Raw genomic sequence first — 19,848 nt, 5'->3', positions numbered from 1 at the left:
TTAAAAGTTGCAGTAGAATGGGCATAACAGCTGCATATGTGAAAGCAAATTAGTTTTGTAATCCTGACTTCCAGAAATCCTGAAAATTTAAATTTGAGCATATTGAAATAAAGTACACTTCATGCTGACTCTGTGAAATATTAAACCATTGAGCTGAACATGGACAAGGAAAGCATCTCACACAAAATGCTGGTGGAACGCAGCAAGCCAGGCAGCATCTATAGGAAGAAGCACTGTCAACGTCAGGACTGATGAAGGGTCTCGGCCCAAAATGTCGACAGCGCTTCTTCCTACAGATGCTGCCTGGCCTTGCTGTATTCCACCAGCATTTTGTGTGTGTTGCTTGAGTTTCCAGCATCTGCAGATTTCCTCGTGTTCAAGGAAAGCATCTGCTTGTCAAATAGGGTAAGCCTGCATCAGCATCTCCTTAGTTCATCAAAGCATGCATCTCTATACTAGATATCACATTGAATTAGCATCGATTGAATACTAATATTGTATGCAATCTGATAGGGTACTTAAATGCCTATCACTAAGAATAACTGGATTATATCACCACTGGCAAACTAGCTGTATTGTCAAGGAATTTGGTGAGAGAACCAATTAGAGGATTAATCATACTGAAGGTGTATCTACCCATGATAGTTTTGGCTGGACTGATACTACGTAGTCCTTCTGGAGACAAAGTCTGTGCATCACTGAGTCATTAGCAGCTGCTGAATTGTAAACTTCCTCAATCTGTAACTACAGTGTTTGACTTATCAATCCGTATGTTTCAATCAAGTTAAGGTAGCAATTATGAGTAGATGAACATACTAAGAAGGCAGAAGTGCACCTAAATTGGGATGTCAATCAGCTGAAGCTACCATATTTGACCACACGTGAAGTAAACAAAAGTATACTATGAACATGCTATCCTGAAAGATAGGTGAGCTGAGCACAACAGGGCAAAAGTGAAATGCAAAGTATTTGCAAATATTTTTATCTAGTTGTCTTGTAAAAGATTCATCTTAGCCCCCAGAAAACCAGTTTTTGATCAATTCAATTAATTTTATTTGGTATCAAGCAATGTCGGTAAAGGCAACATCACCACATTTCATCTGTAATGTTAAAAACCTCATGCTTTAAAACTCCCACACAAGATTTGTAGGTGATCTACAATACTTACATCTTTTTGACAGTGTGGAACTTTGCCTAGGCATGTTTTATTCACAAAAGTCAAGAAATCCAGTATGGTTAAATACCATCAGTCCACTGTCAATCACGGCAACATAAAGTGTTTATCAACCCTTGTTAATAATCAATATTTACACATCACTAAACCGATTTACCAGTCCTCAGTCTGTATTTTCATTAGGCTCAAAACATAAATACAACTTTAATGCAAACATAGACAAAGGAGCTGTATTCCAGAAGTGTGATATGGTGAAAATAACCACACATTTGATCACATTTGCCATCATAATAGCTTAATAAAATGAATCTTCTTGAACTAAGGTATGTCTGCATTGACTGTAGTTGCTCAAAGGAAGATGTTGTGGTTTTTGTAGGTCAATTGTCTATATCAGGATATTGTTTTTAAGAGTTCCTTGGACGTTCTTCTTCCACTCATCTTTTTTTTTAACCAATGACCTCCCTTTGTAATGAAGTCAGATTTGTAAATGTGCTCTAAAATTTGCATGTTGTTCAGTTCTACTCACAACTCTTCTGAAGCAGTTTATGTATGCATTTAACAATTGGGTAGCGACAGGGCAATTAGTTTATGTGATTAATGAAATTTTTTCAGAACTCTTGGCTGATAAATTACCACTGATCTAAATATTGAGAAATCAGTTAGAAGTTGCCAGCATTGATTTATGAAGGGACAACCATGGTTGACAAATCTCTTGGAATCCTTTAGAAGGTAACAGCAAGGAAGTGCAGTGATATAATGTTTATGATGAGAGCTTATAATTAGCTGATACATGGAAAATTAGAGAATAAGGATGTGCTATACTATATATCTATAAAAAAATCATTAGAAGAGAGTAGAAATGAAGAACAGTTCCCCCCTCGCATTAAGGTTGAAAGTTGTAATGACATTAAATGGGCTTTCTGATTCCAGTTTACTCCAACTGAAGTATATAATTTGGATACAAAGGAGGAGTTATCAGCATTTGGGGATTATACCAAAATTTGAGGTATTATTCCTTAAAATCTTAATCAGATTTTTAAGCAGCATACACTACCTTGTTGTTTCAAAGCATGAACAATATATTGTCACCAGCTCACTGCCTTCTATGAAGTTAAAAACTTGAAATATTTCTTTGAGAACAATGCAAATTATGCAGTAATTTGATGAAAGTATGAAAATATGAAATGGTTAAGCAATCCTTGTAGAAGCAAACAGTTTCCCATAGTTGAGCAAGCAAGGTACATCATAAATCTAAAGATAAATGTAGGAGATTCAGTACCAGGCAGAAGAAACATTTTCATGTGGAGTATAGTGAGATCCTGGAATTCAGTGCTAGGGTTAAGACTGAGGTATTGGATTGTATTGGTGAAAGAAAGGTAATGAAAACACACTGAGCAAATTGTATTAGAAATATTGGCTTATTGGAAAATGCTGATATGAACTGGTATAAATATGTACATCTCTTTAATACAGTAAAAGATTCATCATATAGATCATAACAATTTTGAAATACAGTGAAATAAATGCTCATTACTTTAAAATTATTACTTCTCTCCTGTAGTCTACAGCCATTATTTCCTGGTTCTAATGAAGTTGATCAAATTGCAAAAATCCATGAAGTTGTTGGTACTCCAAAATCTGAAACTCTGAGAAAGTTCAAACAGTAAGTACATCCAAAATTACAATAAAATTAATATCTATCAAGTTTATATCAGGACTATTTTCTGTTAATGATTTTTAATGTCTGCATGATGCACAAACAAAGAGAGACAATAAATGCATGGTCCAAATTCATCAAAATTCCAAATGGCATCAAAATTTTTCAACACTGCACAGTATCTTCTCCTGATGACTTGTTTGAGAGTTAGAAATAATTTCATAACTATCTCAACTGTGACCATGAAATTGTGTCATTATGGTACAGTACTGTGGGTCTTCTAACATCCTAATAGGAAATTGCAAGCACAGATTGAGTATCCCTTAACCAAAATGATTTTTCAGATTTTGGAATTAATTATGAGCTTGGGATCACCATCATTTCAAACTGTGCTACCAGTAAGCAGTCTTTGTCTTACACTCGTTCATCACACATATTTATTGATACAGCCATTCAGCGTGTTAGACTTTCATCAGCAATGATCATGGCCAAATCATCAATAAATTTCTCTGCTGCTTCTTGATCAGCAGTGTCATTATCACCATAAATATTTAAAAATGTAATGTCATACCCTTTCTTAAATTTCTGCAACTAGCCTTATGAATTTTCAGTTATCTTCAATTTTTAGTTTGATGATGATAGTTTTTTGCTTGTTTCATGATCAGCATACAATTAAGCAGCACATGTTCACTCCAATGCTGACAGATCACTCTTTCAATATACAATCAAGATCTTCATTTACTGTTTCATACAGTGTTTTTCTATTTTCCAATAACTTTTGTTCATTACATATATGAGATTACTTCCCTGAAAATTTACATCTACATCACTTCATGTTCAAGCTTTATGCATTTATCAAATAATAATTTAAATCCATTGTCATGATTCACATAGAAGCAATTAAAGTGGTCTGCAATATCAAGAGATGCAACTGAGAAGAGATGTAGAGGAGAAGAAAGAAAGAGAGAGGATCTGGATGGTATATAAATACAGGTGCTGCTAGTTTACAGCAATGGTCTGCGCTCAGTGTACAGCTCTGAGCCCCCACATCTCAACATTGTGTGGCCATATCACTCGCTCAGTATTCAGTGGGAAGTGCCAAGCAGGGTACCAAAGTAAACCTTGTGATATAGTAATCACTGTTTCCCAAGTTATCTCCAATATCACATGGCCCACTTACCCTGCCCCATTTTCCAAAACCAGTATCAGCAATGCTTCCTTCCTCATTAGGCTGAAACCATAGTGAGTAAAGAGGTTCTCCTGTACTTGTTTCAGAATTTTCTCCATTTCTATGCTATTTACTCTAAAATTAACCTAACCAATATTAAAGTTACTCAAATATTACCACAACTGTTCTTGTATGCTAACTTCCCTGCAGATCTCCTCCTCTATTTCTTCTGACTATTTGGTGGCCTATGTAGAGATATTGAGTCATAGAAAAATACAGCACAGAGAGAAGCCCTCCAACCCATCTAGTCCATGCTGAACCATTGAAACTGCCTACTCCCATCGATCTGCACTGGGACCATAGCCCTTAGCATCTCTAATGTCCGTGTACCTACCTAAACTTCTCTTAAATCTCCTATCTCCTTTACCATAGCATTGGAGAGGGATAGGAACAGACAAGTTAGGAAAGGATTTAATTGAAGTAAGGGGAAATATAAAGCTATCAGGCAGGAACTTGGAAGCATAAATTGGGAACAGATGTTCTCAAGGAAATGTATGGCAGAAATGTGGCAAATGTTCAGGGGATAGTTGCAAAGGTATTTTCCAGTGAGACAGGGAAAGGATGGTAGGGTACAGGAACCATGATGTACAAAGGCTGTTGGTCAAGAAGAAAAGCTTACGAATGGTTCAAAAAACTAGGTAATGATAGAGATCTAGAACAGACAGACAGACAGACATACCTTATTGATCCCGAGGGAAATTGGGTTTCGTTACAGTCGCACCAACCAAGAATAGTATAGAAATATAGCAATATAAAACCATAAATAATTAAATAATAATAAGTAAATTATTCCAAGTGGAAATAAGTCCAGGACGAGCCTATTGACTAAGGGTGTCTGACACTCTGAGGGAGGAGTTGTAAAGTTTGATGGCCACAGGCAAGAATGACTTCCTATGATGCTCAGTGTTGCATCTCGGTGGAATGAGTCTTTGACTGAACGTACTCCTGTGCCTAACCAGTACATTATGGAGTGGATGGGAGACATTGTCCAAGATGGCATGCAACTTGGACAGCATCCTCTTTTCAGACACCACCATCAGAGAGTCCTGTTCCACCCCCACAACATCACTGGCCTTATGAATGAGTTTGTTGATTCTGTTGGTGTCTGCTACCCTCAGCCTACTGCCCCAGCACACAACAGCAAACATGATAGCACTGGCCACCACAGACTCGTAGAACATCCTCAGCATCGTACAGCAGATGTTAAAGGACCTCAGTCTCCTCAGGAAGTAGAGACGACTCTGACCCTTCTTGTAGACAGCCTCAGTGTTCTTTGACCAGTCCAGTTTATTGTCAATTCGTATCCCCAGGTATTTGTAATCCCCCACCATGTCCACACTGACCCCTTGGATGGAAACAGGGGTCACCGGTGCCTTAGCCCTTCTCTGGTCCACCACCAGCTCTTTAGTCTTTTTCACATTAAGCTGCAGATGATTCTGCTCACACCATGTGACAAAGTTTCCCACCTTCGCCCTGTACTCTGCCTCATCTTCCTTGCTGATGCATCCAATTACAGCAGAGTTATCAAAAAACTTCTGAAGATGGCAAGACTCTGTGCAGTAGTTGAAGTCCAAGGTGTAGATGGTGAAGAGAAAGGGAGACAGGACAGTCCACTGTGGAGCCCCAGTGCTGCTGACCACTCTGTCTGACACACAGTGTTGCAAGTGCACGTACTGTGGTCTGTGTGTGCATGTACTGTGGAAGATTATAAGGTTAGCAGGAAGGAGCTTAAGAATGAAATTAGAAGAGCCAGAAGGGGCCATGAGAAAGCCTTGGCAAGCAGAATTAAAGAAAACCCCAAGGCATTCTACAAGTATGTGAATAGCAAGAGGGTAAGACGTGAGAGAATAGGACCAATCAAGTGTGACAGTGGAAAAGTGTGTATGGAACTGGAGGAGATAACTGAGGTACTTAATGAATACTTTGCTTCAGTATTCACTGCAGAGAAGGATCTTGGCGATTGTAGGGATGACTTACAGCAGATTGAAAAGCTTGAGCATGTAGACGTTAAGAAAGAGGATGTGCTGGAGCTTTTGAAAAGCATCAAGTTGGATAAGTCTCCGGGACTGGACGAGATGTACCCCAGGCTACTGTGGGAGGCGAGGGAGGAGATTGCTGAGCCTCTGGCGATGAGCTTTGCATCATCAATGGAGATGGGGGAGTTTCCAGAGGATTGGAGGGCTGCAGATGTTGTTCCCTTATTCAAGAAAGGGTGTAGAGATAGCCCAGGAAATTATAGACAGAGTCCTGCTTCAGTGGTTGGTAAGTTGATGGAGAAGATCCTGAGAGGCAGGATTTATGAACATCTGGAGAGGCATAATATGACTAGGAATAGTCAGTGTGGCTTTGTCAAAGGCAGTTCATGTCTGACGAGCCTGATTGAATTTTTTGAGGATGTGACTAAACACGTTGATGAAGGTAGGGCAGTAGATGTACTGTATATGGATTTCAGCAAGGCATTTGATAAGGTACCCCATGTAAGGCTTATTGAGAAAGTAAGGAGGCATGGAATCCAAGGGGACATTGCTTTATGGATCCAGAATTAGCTTGCCCACAGAAGGCAGAGAGTGGTTGTAGACGGGTCATATTCTGCATGGAGGTCGGTGACAGTGGTGTGCCTCAGGAATCTATTCTGGAATCCCTTCTCCTCATAATTTTTATAAATGACCTGGATGAGGAAGTGGAGGGATGGGTTAGTAAGTTTGCTGATGACACAAAGGTCGGAGGTGTTGTGGATAGTGTGGAGGGCTGTCAGAGGTTACAACGGGACATTGATAGGATGCAAAACTGGGCTGAGAAGTGGCAGATGAAGTTCAACCTAGATAAGTGTGAGGTGATTCATTTTGATAAGTCAACTATGATGGCAGAATGTACTATTAATGGTAAGACTCTTGGCAGTGTGGAGGATCAGAGGGATCTTGGGGTCCGAGTCCACGGGACACTCAAAGCTGCTGTGCAGGTTGACTCTGTGGTTAAGAGGGCATACGGTGTATTGGCCTTCATCAACTGTGGGATTGAGTTTAAGAGCTGAGAGGTAATGTTACAGCTATATAGGACCCTGGTCAGACCCCACTTGGAGTACTGTGCTCTGTTCTGGTCGCCTCACTACAGGAAGGATGTGGAAACTATAGAAAGGGTGCAGAGGAGATTTACAAGGGTGTTACCTAGGCTGAAGAGCATGCCTTATGAGAATAAGTTGAGTGAACTTGGCCTTTTCTCCTTGGAGCAACGGAGGATGAGAGGTGACCTGATAGAGGTGTATAAGATGATGAGAGGCATTGATCGTGTGGATAGTCAGAGGCTTTTCCCCAGGGCTGAATTGGAAGTAGGTACAGAGGAGATGTCAGAGGTAAATTTCTTACACAGAGTGTTGTGAGTGCATGGAATGGGCTGCTGGCGATAGTGGTGGAGGCGGATTCAATAGGGTCTTTTAAGAGACTCCTGGGTAGGTACATGGAGTTTGGAAAAATAGAGAGCTTTGAGTAACCCAAGGTAATATCTAAAGTAAGTACATTTTCAGCACAGCATTGTGGGCTGAAGAGCCTGTATTGTGCTATAATTTTTCTATGTTTCTAAGTGTTGAAATCGAGCTTGCAGGCATCATTTGTGCTGGCAGCTCGTTCCACACTCTCATGGCCCGCTGAGTGATGAAGTTTCCCCTCCTGTTCCCCTTAAACTTTTCACCTTTCACCCTTAACCCATGACCTCTAGTTGTGTCTCGCCCAACCTCAATGAAAAAGCCAGTTTGCTTTTATCCTGTCTACACCTCTCATAATTTTGTATACCTCTATCAAATGTCTTCTCAGTGTTCTACGTTACAAGGAATAAAATCCTAACCTATTCAATCTTTTCTTATAACTCAGCTCCTCCAGACCTAGCAATGTAAATTTTCTCTGTACTCTTTCAACTTTATTTACATCTTTCCAATTGACGGGTGACGAGAACTGCACACAATACTCCAAATTATGCTTCACCAATGCCTTATACAACATCTGTACTCAGTAAACACAAAGTACACTGCAGATGCTGTGTTCAAATCAACACATACAAACAAGCTGGAGGAACTCAGCAGGTTGGGCAGCATCCGTGGAAACGAGCAGTCAGTGTTTCGGGCCGAGACGTTGACTGCTTATTTCCACAGATGCTGCCCAACCTGCTGAGTTCCTCCAGCTTGTTTGTACGTGTTGACCTGTACTCAGTACTTTGATTTAGGAAGGCTAATGTGCCAAATGCTTTTCTTATGACCCTATCTACCTATGATGCCACTTAAAATGAATTCTGAACCTGTATTCACAGATTCCTTTGTTCTACCACATTCCTCAGTGCTTTGCTGTTCACTGTGTAAGACCTACCCTGGTCAGTCCTACTAGAGTGCAACAACTTGCATTTGTCTGCATTAAATTTCATCTGCCATTTTTTCAGCCCATTTTTCCAGCTGATCCAGTTTCTTGGTAACTTCCTCGAAAATCTCTATAAAATTGGTTAGACATGACCTATCATGCATGAAGCCATGCTTACTATCCTTAATCAGACCATGTCTATCCAAATACTTATACATATCTGGTCCCTTAGAATACCTTCCAATAACTTTCCCACTACTGATGTCAGACTAACCGGCCTATAATTTCCTGGTTTATTTTTAGAGCCTTCTTAAACACCAGAACAATATTGGCTTTCCTCCAATCTTCTGGTAGCTCACCTTTTGCTAAGGATGATTTAAGTATTTCTGCTAGGCCCCCGACAATTTCTGCACTTGCCTTTTGTAGGATCTGAGGGAATGCCTTGTCAGGCCCTGGGGATTTTTCCACTTAATTTGCCTCAGGACAGCCAGCATCTTCTAGCCTGTAATCTGGATAGGCTCCATGAAGTCAGTGCTACTTTGTCTCACCTTGCCTACAGATGCAAAAAATTAATTTAAGATCTCCCCCTTCTTTTTTGGCTCCACACATGAATTACCATTCTGATCCAAAATGATGTGATAGCTTCATTTTGCTGTTGCTTGTTAGTGGGTAGGTGGCTATCAGGTGCTTCATTTTGTAAGTGGAGCACTTCAACCTATTATACTAATTAATATATTTGTAAATGAATTTCACAAAAGTTTTGTTACTCTAAAGTAGACTTTCTCTGAGTCAGGAGGCTTTTGTAGTTCTCAATCAAAGTTTTGAGAACATAATCTAGAATGGTGTCAAGAGATTCCGCTCTTGAGCCAATGTTAAACAGAGGCCTAATCCAATTCTTCAATGGACATCTAAACTTATATGGCATAATTTATGGAAAAACAAAGGTCTCCTAACATGATTATCAATATGTTTTACTGATCAAATGCTATTATTGTGTTTTCTTGTTCACAAAATGGTTACTACATACCCTTATGTAGTAGTCATCAAACTGTAGTATTGTATTCTGATTGATATAATTTTGAAAAACATTAGAATTCTTTTTTAAAAATATTTTAATCTTGTTTTCATTTCAATATTTTGTTTGTTTTCTTCCCCCTGCAAGATCTCCACAGTCACTTTCCTAGGGATCTTATCCAACTAACGATATTGTTAAATACAGTAAACATACAAAAAGTATGGAAGGGAAGATCATTTGATTCGTAAATTAATATAGATATTTAGATAGATACTTTATTCATCCCCAAGGGGAAATTCAACATTTTTCCAGTGTCCCATACACTTATTGTAGCAAAACTAATTACATACAGTATTTCACTCAGTATAAATATGATATGCATCTAAAATCACCCTCCCAAAAAGCATTAATAAATAGCTTTTAAAAAGTTATTAAATAGTTTACTAAAGTGCATTGAGTGGTAACTTAAGCTCAGTCCTAACCCCGGCACTTAACATGTCTTGCCCCTGGTGGTTGAATTGTAGAGCCGAATGGCGTTGGGGAGTAATGATCTCTTCATCCTGTCTGAGGAGCATTGCATTGACAGCAAACTGCCGCTGAAGCTGCTTCTCTGTCTCTGGATGGTGCTGTGCAGAGGATGTTCAGGGTTTTCCATGATTGACCATAGCCTACTCAGCGCCCTCCGCTCTGCCACCGATGTCATACTCTCCAGTTCTGTGCCCACGACAGAGCCCACCTTCCTTACCAGCTTATTAAGACGTGAGGCGTCCCTCTTCTTAATGCTGCCTCCCCAGCACGCCACCACAAAGAAGAGGGCGCTCTCCACAACTGACCGATAGAACATCTTCAGCATCTCACTACAAACATTGAATGACGCCAGCCTTCTGAGAAAGTACAGTCGACTCTGTGCTTTCCTGCACAGGGCATCTGTGTTGGCAGTCCAGTCTAGCTTCTCGTCTAACTGCACTCCCAGATACTTGTAGGTCTTAACCTGCTCCACACATTCTCCATTAATGATCACTGGCTCCATATGAGGCCGAGGTCTCCTAAAGTCCACCACCATCTCCTTGGTCTTGGTGATATTGAGACGCAGGTAGTTTGAGTTGCACCTTATCACAAAGTCATGTATCAGTTTCCTATGCTCTTCCTCCTGACCACTCCTGACACACCCCACTATGGCCGTGTCATCAGCGAACTTCTGCACATGGCAGGACTCCGAGTCATATTGGAAGTCTGATGTGTACAGGGTGAACAGGACCGGAGAGAGCACAGTCCCCTGCGGCGCTCCTGTGCTGCTGACCACCGTGTCAGACCATTCAAATTTTCTTTTTAAGAGATGTTACGAACCCCGTAACTGGGTAACTTACCAGCAAAGATAGAGACGTCCATTGAAGTCTGATGATAATATTTTTAACAGTATTTATTCATAAAAATACACAAAAATAATATCAATGCAAATATACAGATAATATACATTGTCAATACTAAATCTAAAAGTGCGGGTATAATAATAATCAATAAGAAATAAGTTCTAGCGTTGTCTAGGGGATAATGTATTGTCCAATGGAAATATAAAGTTCACTGCAGTTCCACAAGCTGCCGTCTTTTGGTTGTCACTGTGTTGCACTTTGTTGGGGAGAGAGAGAGGGGGAGGGAGAGGGAGAGAGGGAGAAAACTTGCTGGCTTTCCTTTATGATTTTGATCTGTCAGGGGTCTTGTTGTCGTGGCCATTCAAGTGTGACCTCTCCTTGAGCTAAACTGTTCTTCCGTGGTGAGCTCACCACCCAGGCAAGGGAGGACGCACACAAGCCCCCACCGGCTTTTGCTATAAAACGCTGTCACGGGATTTCTAGCGTTTCTCCTGGTGCGTCTAAAGGGGTGTTCCCCAGACCCCTCTTTTATCCTTACTCACGGGGTCTCAGATGTCAATCAGGTTGGGCTGATGCAATCCCTCAACCAGACCACCCTGGTTGTCCCCTGAGGGGTTTCAATGAATAGTACAGTACTCAATACACAATTCGTTCTCCAAGAGACAATGGCAGTTATCAGTGGTTCCGTTCTGCTGATGTCAGGACACATTCCAAACCTTGTGTATTCTGCATCTCTCTCCCTCGTGATGTGTATCTCTCTCATTTCCTGGGTTTCAGACCCAAAATAATAGCAATCTTGCGATTCTCAAAAAGGAGGGGGGCGACTTTGTACCCTTCTGCCCCTCAGAGTTGTTTCACCTTCGTAACAGAGATAAATTCCTTATGATTCTCCTTCTAAGCAATCTTTCTATATTCCTGTGATACTTGGAGTTCAGACATTTAGGATGAAACAGCTTAGTGTGATTTCTTAATTTTTTTTCTGATACAGAACACGAGCTATGAGTTTTAACTTTCCAAAAAAGAAGGGAACAGGAATATCATGTCTCATTCCTCACACTCGTTCTGAAACTATTTCATTGATGCATGCAATGATGGAGTATGACCCTGAAGAACGAATTACTGCTAAGCATGCATTGCAGCATCCATATTTTCATGATCTGAGGTAAGACATAGTTTTCAATTAAGGTAATACATGATAATCTGTTTCTGATGGTGGTTAATCTGTTTTTGGCTGTAGAAAAAATACCTATTAAATTTTAATGCCTGTTTTCACTATTAAATCAATATAATGATTAAATAAGATCTTGTCCTGTTTTGGATTAATTTTCTTATTTCTGTGTATTTCTGAAATGCTTTCATTTAATAATTTTATAAAATATTATTTTATTGTGCTTTTAGAAACTAGATTTACACTTATAGGTGTAAAAGTTGAAAATCTTTTCAATCCATTTTTTCCATAAAAACAATGCTAAATGACATTTTAAGTTGTTCATTTTAAGGAATTGCTTTACATTTAAGTGGTTTTTGAAGAATTATTTTGTAAATATTATTGATATTCCATTGGGTTTCTACCATCATACTGTTCCCTGCTTTGTGCTGGGCTCTACACCTACTGAATGTTTATGGGATTCTCTGCAAAACTGGCTTGACCTGAGGTACTCAGTAAACCAGGTATGCATGCAGACTTACATTCAGAGTGAGTTTTACTGTGCAATCAATTAATCATCCTCTCATCCTGATAACATAAAACATGACAACAGAATTAAAATTCAAAGTGAGAAAATGCAATCCATTTAAGGTTTTTGATAAGTTATAAATGATTTAAATTTAGGAAGGAGGATACTAGTTTACATTAAGTATTATAGTAAAACTATTAAATAGTGATTTCTCTTCTTTTTAGATTGGCAGAAAGACAAACCAATATTGTACATCGTTCAGTTAAATGCTTAGAAGGAAATGCAAACAATTTAAGTCCAAGTGTGGTTCATAATCTATGGAGAATCCATAAGGGACGGAAACGGGTAAGATGTGAGAAACTGGCATATTGCTTAACCTTTTGCTGTCCCCCAAAGCAATATTTAATTATTAATTTGAAATTAACAATATGCTCAAAAGTAATTAAAACTGTAAACATTTCTTTTGATGCAAGCCTAATATCATTACAATAGAATACAAAATATAGCAGGTAATCAATAGCTTTGCTTTCAATTGCTTTTCAATTATTGCTTTTCAAGTAACATCATACTGATTTGTGGTGAAGGTGACAATCTATTCCAAAATATTTCTAAAAGGATTTAGATTTTACTTTAGGGCAGATTCCACAGACTGAATATGCAGATTATCAGAATTTCCTGGAAAGCCTCAGGTTCTTTTCATTCATTTATTGGATGTGCATATCACAAGCAAAGCCCATGTATTCTTCTTAAGCCCATCATTCCTGCTGGGCATGGGCTGCTGACAGCAGCTCATTAGAGTACTTTATCCTGGGCTAGTCTTTCAAGTTTTCCATCATAGAAGATCCTTCTTCTCCCAGGGATTAAGTCTGGAGCTTCTGTTGGTGTTTACTTAGTTCTGGGTTTATATGAGATGGGATTGCTAGCCTCATGCCCAATCTTTCTCCTTTTGCAGCTAAGCTTAGGACCATCCAATATTTGCTCTAGAGAAGGTGGTAGTGAGCTGATTTCTTGAACTGCTGAAGCTCTCCAATAGAAGTTATTCCCGCAGTGCTTAAGGTGTTCAGGCACGTAGATCCAGCAGCCGTGAATGAACAGTACTTCAATTCCAAATCAGACTTGTACCCGTTGAATAGGAACTCACTTTGACAGGGTACAGGATTCTTCAAGTTCTCCTCAGCTATATGGAGATGTTGTGCTTTCTGGACATAAAGTCTGCAAACAGGAACTGAGGCAATTATGTGATGTTCTGGTGGGAGTTCAACTGAATAAATCATGGTTGCTCAAAAGTTGGGTCGTATCTGCTTTGAACACAAGTAGCGTGATGTTGCAGGCCTTTAAAATAACATCTTAGTCCATAAATAAAGTGATCATATTTTTGGAAATTTAAAAATATAGTCACAGCAATATATGCAACTCACCCTTGCTTGGCTTGCACCCAGTGAATAGCACCTTTGAATAGAACTTATGATACTCTAGCCTTGAACATTAAGCAATCACTTCCAAGAAAGTATTAAGCAACTATTTGGTGGAGGCCAGAAGAGAAATGGAAGTAAAAGCCAAGCAAAACACCACCAGTTTTTAACTTCACAACCTTCATCACTCCACCCTTCAAATACATAGGAATGCCATCACCCACAAGTTTTACTGAGTCACCTATTATGTCCACTTGAATATACTTCACTATTTAATCTTTTGCTGCTGGAGGATCACCATTCTAGAACTGTATTGCCAATAGAATTCAGAGGTTTCTTCACTAGAGGGAGCACATTAGTTGAAAAAGGCCACTTTCTCAAGCAAATCTGCATTGTATATAACCATGAGCCTTTCTACCAATGGCTTGATACCAAATAATTGATGTAAAGGTTAAATTGTTTCAAGAGGCATTTGGGTAGATTTTGCATTCATATCTTTTGTCATATTCTTTCTAGAGTTTAAAAGAACTGGGTTTATTTTAGTTTGCTTCATCTTTTAAAGATTGAATTAAATTTCTATTACAATCTTGAAGCAAAATCAATAATTTGTTGTTCATTGTTTATGAATGTTATTTAGCTTAAAGGTTACAATTGATTGTCTCTCCCTGCTCCTGCTACAATGAACATGTCTGCATAACTCGCCTCCACTGTATCCCTCTTGATTCAGTCCCTTCTCACCTACATCTGCGACATTTCACATGCTCTCAATCTTTTCAATAACATTAAATTCCATGGCCCAAATGGCCTCATTTTCACCATGAATATCCAATCCCTATACACTTCTATACCCCATCAAGAAGGCCTTAAAATTATCCACTTCTTTCTCAACAAAAGACCCAACCATTCCCCTCCACCCCCACCCTCCTTCATTTAGCGGAACTGCTCCTCATCCTCAACAATTTCTCCTTCAGTTCTTCTCACTTTCTTCAAACTCATGGAGTAGTCATGGGCATCCACGTTGGCCCAGTTATGCTTGCCTTTTTGTTGGCTATATGGAATAGTCCATGTCCTAAGCTTTCCTCGGTAATGCTCCCTAAGTCTTTCTGTGCTACATTGATGATTGCATTGGTGCTGCTTCATGCATCCATGCTGAACTCTTCAATTTCATCAACTTTGCATCCAAATTCCACACTGCCTTTAAATTCATTTGCTCCATTTCTGACACCTCTCTCCCTTTTCTCGATTTTTTTTTCTGTCTCCATCTCAGCAGGCAAATTGTCTACTGATATCGTTCATAAACCTTACTCCAGTTCCTTTGTTCCACCACATCTGTTCCCAAGAAGAGGTTTTCCTTTCCGAGATATCAGAGGTGTTGTCCTTCTTCAAAGAACAGGATTTCCCTTCTTGATGCTGTCCTCACCTGCATGTTCGCTATTTCCCAGTCATCCTGCCATCTTAACAGGGATAGAGTTCCTCTTATAACCATATAACAATTACAGCATGGAAACAGGCCATCTCGGCCCTTCTAGTCTGTGCCGACACTTACATTCACCTAGTCCCACTGGCCCGTACTCAGCCCGTAACCCTCCATTCCTTTCCTATCCATATACCTATCCAATTTTACTTTAAATGACAATACCGAACCTGCCTCTACCACTTCTACTGGAAGCTCATTCCACACAGCTACCACTCTCTGAGTAAAGAAATTCCCCCTCGTGTTACCCTTAAACTTTTGCCCCCTAACTCTCAAATCATGTCCTCTTGTTTGAATCTCCCCTTCTCTCAGTGGAAAAAGCCTATCCACGTCAACTCGAACTATCCCCCTCATTATTTTAAATACCTCTATCAAGTCCCCCCATCAACCTTCTACGCTCCAAAGAATAAAGACCTAACTTGTTCAACCTTTCCCTGTAACTTAGGTGCTGAAACCCAGGTAACATTCTAGTAAAAACACAAAATGCTGGCAGAACTCAGCAGGCCAGACAGCATCTATGGGAGGAGGTAGTGATGTCGTTTCGGGCCGAAACCCTTCATCAGGAGTGAAGTAACATGGGATGGTCAAGGGGAGATAAGAAGTGGGGGGAGGGATAAAGTAGAGAGCTAGGAAGTGATAGGCTGGAGGGAAATGGGCTAGGGGGAAGGTGGAGAATTATGGGAAATAAAAGAGAAAGAAAGGTAGGGCTGGGGGGAGATTATAGTGGGGGGGGGGGAAGAGCGAGAAAAAGAACCAGACTAAAATAATAGATAGGGATGGGGGTAAGGTGGGGGGCAGGGGTATCAACGGAGGTCTGTGAGTTGGATGTTCGTGCCGGCAGGTAGGAGGCTACCTAGGTGGGAGATAAGGTATTGCTCCATCGACCTGCATGTGGTCTCATCTTGACGGTAGAGGAGGCCATAGACAGACATATCGGAGTGGGAGTGGTCTGTGGAATTGAAGTGTGTGGCCACAGGGAGATCCCGCCACTGCTGGAGGACTGAGCACCGGTGTTCGGCGAAACGGTCTCCCAGTCTGCGGCGGGTCTCCCCAATGTATAAATGGCCACATCGGGAGCACCAGATACAGTATATCACCCCAGTTGAATCGCAGGTGAGATGGTGCCTCACCTGAAAGGACTGTCTGGGGACTGGGATGGTGGTGAGGGAAGAAGTGTGGGGGCAGATGTAGCACTTCTTCCGTTTGCAGGGAACCGGCTTTCCGCAGGGACCGCTTCCTACACGACTCCCTTGTCCGTTCACCCCCACCCCCATCCCTCCCCACCGACCTCCCTCCGGGCACTCATCCCTGCAAACGGAAGAAGTGCTGCACCTGCCCCAACACTTCTTGACCATCCCATGTTACTTCACTCCTGATGAAGGGTTTCAGCCTGAAACGTCGTCACTACCTCCTCCTATAGATGCTGTCTGGCCTGCTGAGTTCTGCCAGCATTTTGTGTTTTTTTATTATTTCCAGCATCTGCAGATTCACTCGTGTTAACATTCTAGTAAATCTTCTCTGTACTTTCTCTATTTTGTTGATATCTTTCCTATAATTTGGTGACCAGAACTGTACACAATACTCCAAATTCAGCCTTACCAATGCCTTAACATTACATTCCAACTCCTATACTCAATGTTCTGATTTATAAAGGCCAGCATACTAAAAGCTTTCTTCACCACCCCATCTACATGAGATTCTACCTTCAGGGAACTATGCATCATTATTCCTAGATCACTCTGTTCTACTGCATTCCTCAATACCCTACCATTTACCATGTATGTCCTATTTGGATTATTCCTACCAAAATGTAGCACCTCACACTTATCAGCATTAAACTCCATCTGCCACTGTTCAGCCCACTCTTCTAACTTGCCTAAATCTCTCTGCAAGCTTTGAAAACCTACTTCATTATCCACAACGCCTCCTACCTACCTCTTGTCCTTACCTACAGCCCCATGAACCTCAACATCCAAAACATCATACTTTGTAACTTCCACCATTTTTGACACGACCCTACCACAAAATATATCTTTCTACAGGGATCGCTCTCTCCATGATTCCCTTGTCCCGTTTGTCCTTTTCCACTTTTCTCCCTCCTGGTTTGTACCCCTGCAAGCAATGGAAAAACTACACTTGCGCATTCACTTCCACTTTCACCACTATTCAGGGCCCAGCCCTTCCAGATGAGGCAACACTTCACCTTTGAATCTTTTGAGGTTGTCTGCTGTATCTGGTGCTCTTGATGTGGCCTCCTCTACATTGGTGAGATCTTATGTAAATTGGGGAACCACTTCGTCAAACACTTTCACTCCATACGCAAAAATCAGAATTGCCCAGTGTCCAACTATTTTAATTCCTCTCCACATTATTGTTCCAACATGTTAGTCCATGGCTTCCTCTTCTGCCACCAGGATGTCACTCTCAGGGTGGAGGAGCAACACCTCATAAGCCTACTAGGTAGCCTTTAACTTATTGGCGTGAACATCAGTTTCTCCTTTTAGGAATTGTTTTCCTCTACCTTTCCTCTTCTATTCCCCATTCTGGTCCTCATCTTCTCCTCACCAGCCTACCACTATCCCCTGTTGCCCCCTCTTCATCTTTTTTCTCCCATGGACTATTCTCCTTTCCTATCAGATTCCTTCTTCTCTAACCCTTTCCCTTTTCCACCTATCACTTCCCAGCTTCACCCCCCCCCCACCCACCTAGCTTCACCTATCACCTTCTAGCTTGTCCTCCTTCCCCTCCACCCACCTTCCTATACAGTCCTGATGAAGGGTCTCAGTCCGAAACATCAACTATTTATTCATTTTCATAGCTGCTGCCTCACTTGCTGAGTTCCTCCAGCATTTTGTGTGTGTTTCTTTTTAGATACTGATTTTACATTAATATGCTAAACCAAGTCTAAAACATATTTTCATTTACAGGAGAGATTTGTCATAAAGATTTGTTAGGCATACAAGATTTATTTCTTGTAAATTATCTGCAGGGTATCCCTATACGACGTCAAGTCCCTGTGGAACTGCCAAAGCTGAACGTGCCAGCCGCAACAAAGCATGCTGGTTATCCCAATCGGATTTTAAAGCCAGTTTTTCCAAAAGTATCAATGCATAAAACTGGAACTCTACCTCAAGTCTCATCTGTACAGTATCTTGGAAAAAATAAGGTATGAATGACCTTTTTGTTCAATTTTATTTTGAGAACTACATTATTTTAAAAATTGTGGCTAGAAGTTCTAATTATTTTGTACATAATGCCTACACCAAGAATGTGCAAGAAAGGCATTTTCACGTTAAAGGAATGTATTATCAGAATTGTTATATTCTGGTTGTAATGAATAATGCATTTTTTTTTCTTTCGTTATTTGCAGTTTGTGGTCTTTTGCACATTGGTTGTTTGTCCGTCCTGTTGGGTGTGCTCTTTCATTGTTTTTATTGTGTTTTTTTAGATTTTCAGTGTAATGTCCGCAAGAAAACAAATCTCAGTCTTGTATATGGTGACATATATGTACTTTGATAATAAATTTACTTTGTACTTTGTACAATATTTCTGAACAATAAACTATTTGTCTTGAAATATAACAATTAATTGCTTAAATGAAAACATGCTTATCAATGGCTACCAGCTAACTTAACCACGGTGAGAAAAACATTATCAGCAGCTTCACATTGTTGCAGTTAGTACCAAATGCTGTTTTAACCTTCAGTGTAGCTGACGTATTCATGAAGCAAAATTGCTGATGACACAATTATTGTCAGCTGAATTTCAGATGATGAGAAGGCATACCGGAGTGAGTTAGATCAGCTGGTTGAATGGTGTCATAACAACAACCTTGCACTCAATGTCAGTAAGACCAAGGAATTGATTGTGGACTTCAGAAAGGGGAAGTCAAGGGAACACACAACAATCCTCACTGAAAGATCAGCAGGAGAGAGTAGACAGTTTCTAGTTCCTGGGTGTCACCATTTTCGAAGATCTATCCTGGACCCAACATAGTGATGCATTTACAATGAAGACATGACAGTGACAATATTTCATTAGGAGCTTGATGAGACTTAATATGTCAGCAAAGGTTATTTGCATTACTGCTTAGTATGGAGGGGTAACTGCACAGGATCGGGAAAAGTTCAAAAAGTTGTAAACTCAGCCAGGTCCATCATGGGTACTAGCCTTTGAGGTCATCTTCAAAACGACTTGCCTCAAAAAGGCAGCATCTATGATTAAGGACTCTCACCATTCAGAACTTGCCCTCTTCTCATTACCAACATCTGAGAGGAGGTATAGGAGCCTGAAGACACACACTCAACATTTTTGGAAGATCTTCTTCTCTTCTGCCATTAGATTTCTGAATGGACAATAAATGTATGTGCACTACCTCACTATATTTTTTTTTCTTTTTTTGCACTACTTATTTAATTTAATGTTTATGCATATTTCTCATTGTAAGTTATAGTTTTATTATTATGTATTGCACTGTACTGCTGCTGCAAATTTTAATAGTA

At 40.3% G+C, this 19,848-nt stretch overlaps 1 protein-coding gene across 17 annotated transcripts in view; it reads left to right on the top strand.

The window, feature by feature from the left end:
* LOC132386955 (MAPK/MAK/MRK overlapping kinase-like) overlaps window positions 1–19,848 on the top strand; it is a 107,879-nt gene that overhangs the window by 42,141 nt on the left and 45,890 nt on the right. For 15 of the 17 annotated variants that reach the window (XR_009509736.1, XR_009509719.1, XR_009509727.1 and 12 more), the window contains 4 exons: window positions 2,736–2,837; window positions 11,773–11,946; window positions 12,685–12,805; window positions 18,336–18,512. Coding sequence is in view for 5 of the 17 variants with exons in the window: in XM_059959352.1 (XP_059815335.1) it covers window positions 2,736–2,837; window positions 11,773–11,946; window positions 12,685–12,805; window positions 18,336–18,512 (574 nt within the window). In the remaining 12 variants the exon portion in view is untranslated. Of the gene's footprint in view, window positions 1–2,735; window positions 2,838–11,772; window positions 11,947–12,684; window positions 12,806–18,335; window positions 18,513–18,716; window positions 19,845–19,848 lie in introns of those variants that run through there. The other 2 variants (XM_059959345.1, XM_059959338.1) reach the window with 2 other exon arrangements.

The sequence above is a fragment of the Hypanus sabinus genome, chromosome 2 (genome assembly GCF_030144855.1).
Source record: "Hypanus sabinus isolate sHypSab1 chromosome 2, sHypSab1.hap1, whole genome shotgun sequence".
Taxonomy (NCBI): domain Eukaryota; kingdom Metazoa; phylum Chordata; class Chondrichthyes; order Myliobatiformes; family Dasyatidae; genus Hypanus; species Hypanus sabinus.
The sequence above is the reverse complement of the archived record's forward strand: the minus strand, read 5'-3'. Positions and strand labels throughout refer to the sequence as shown.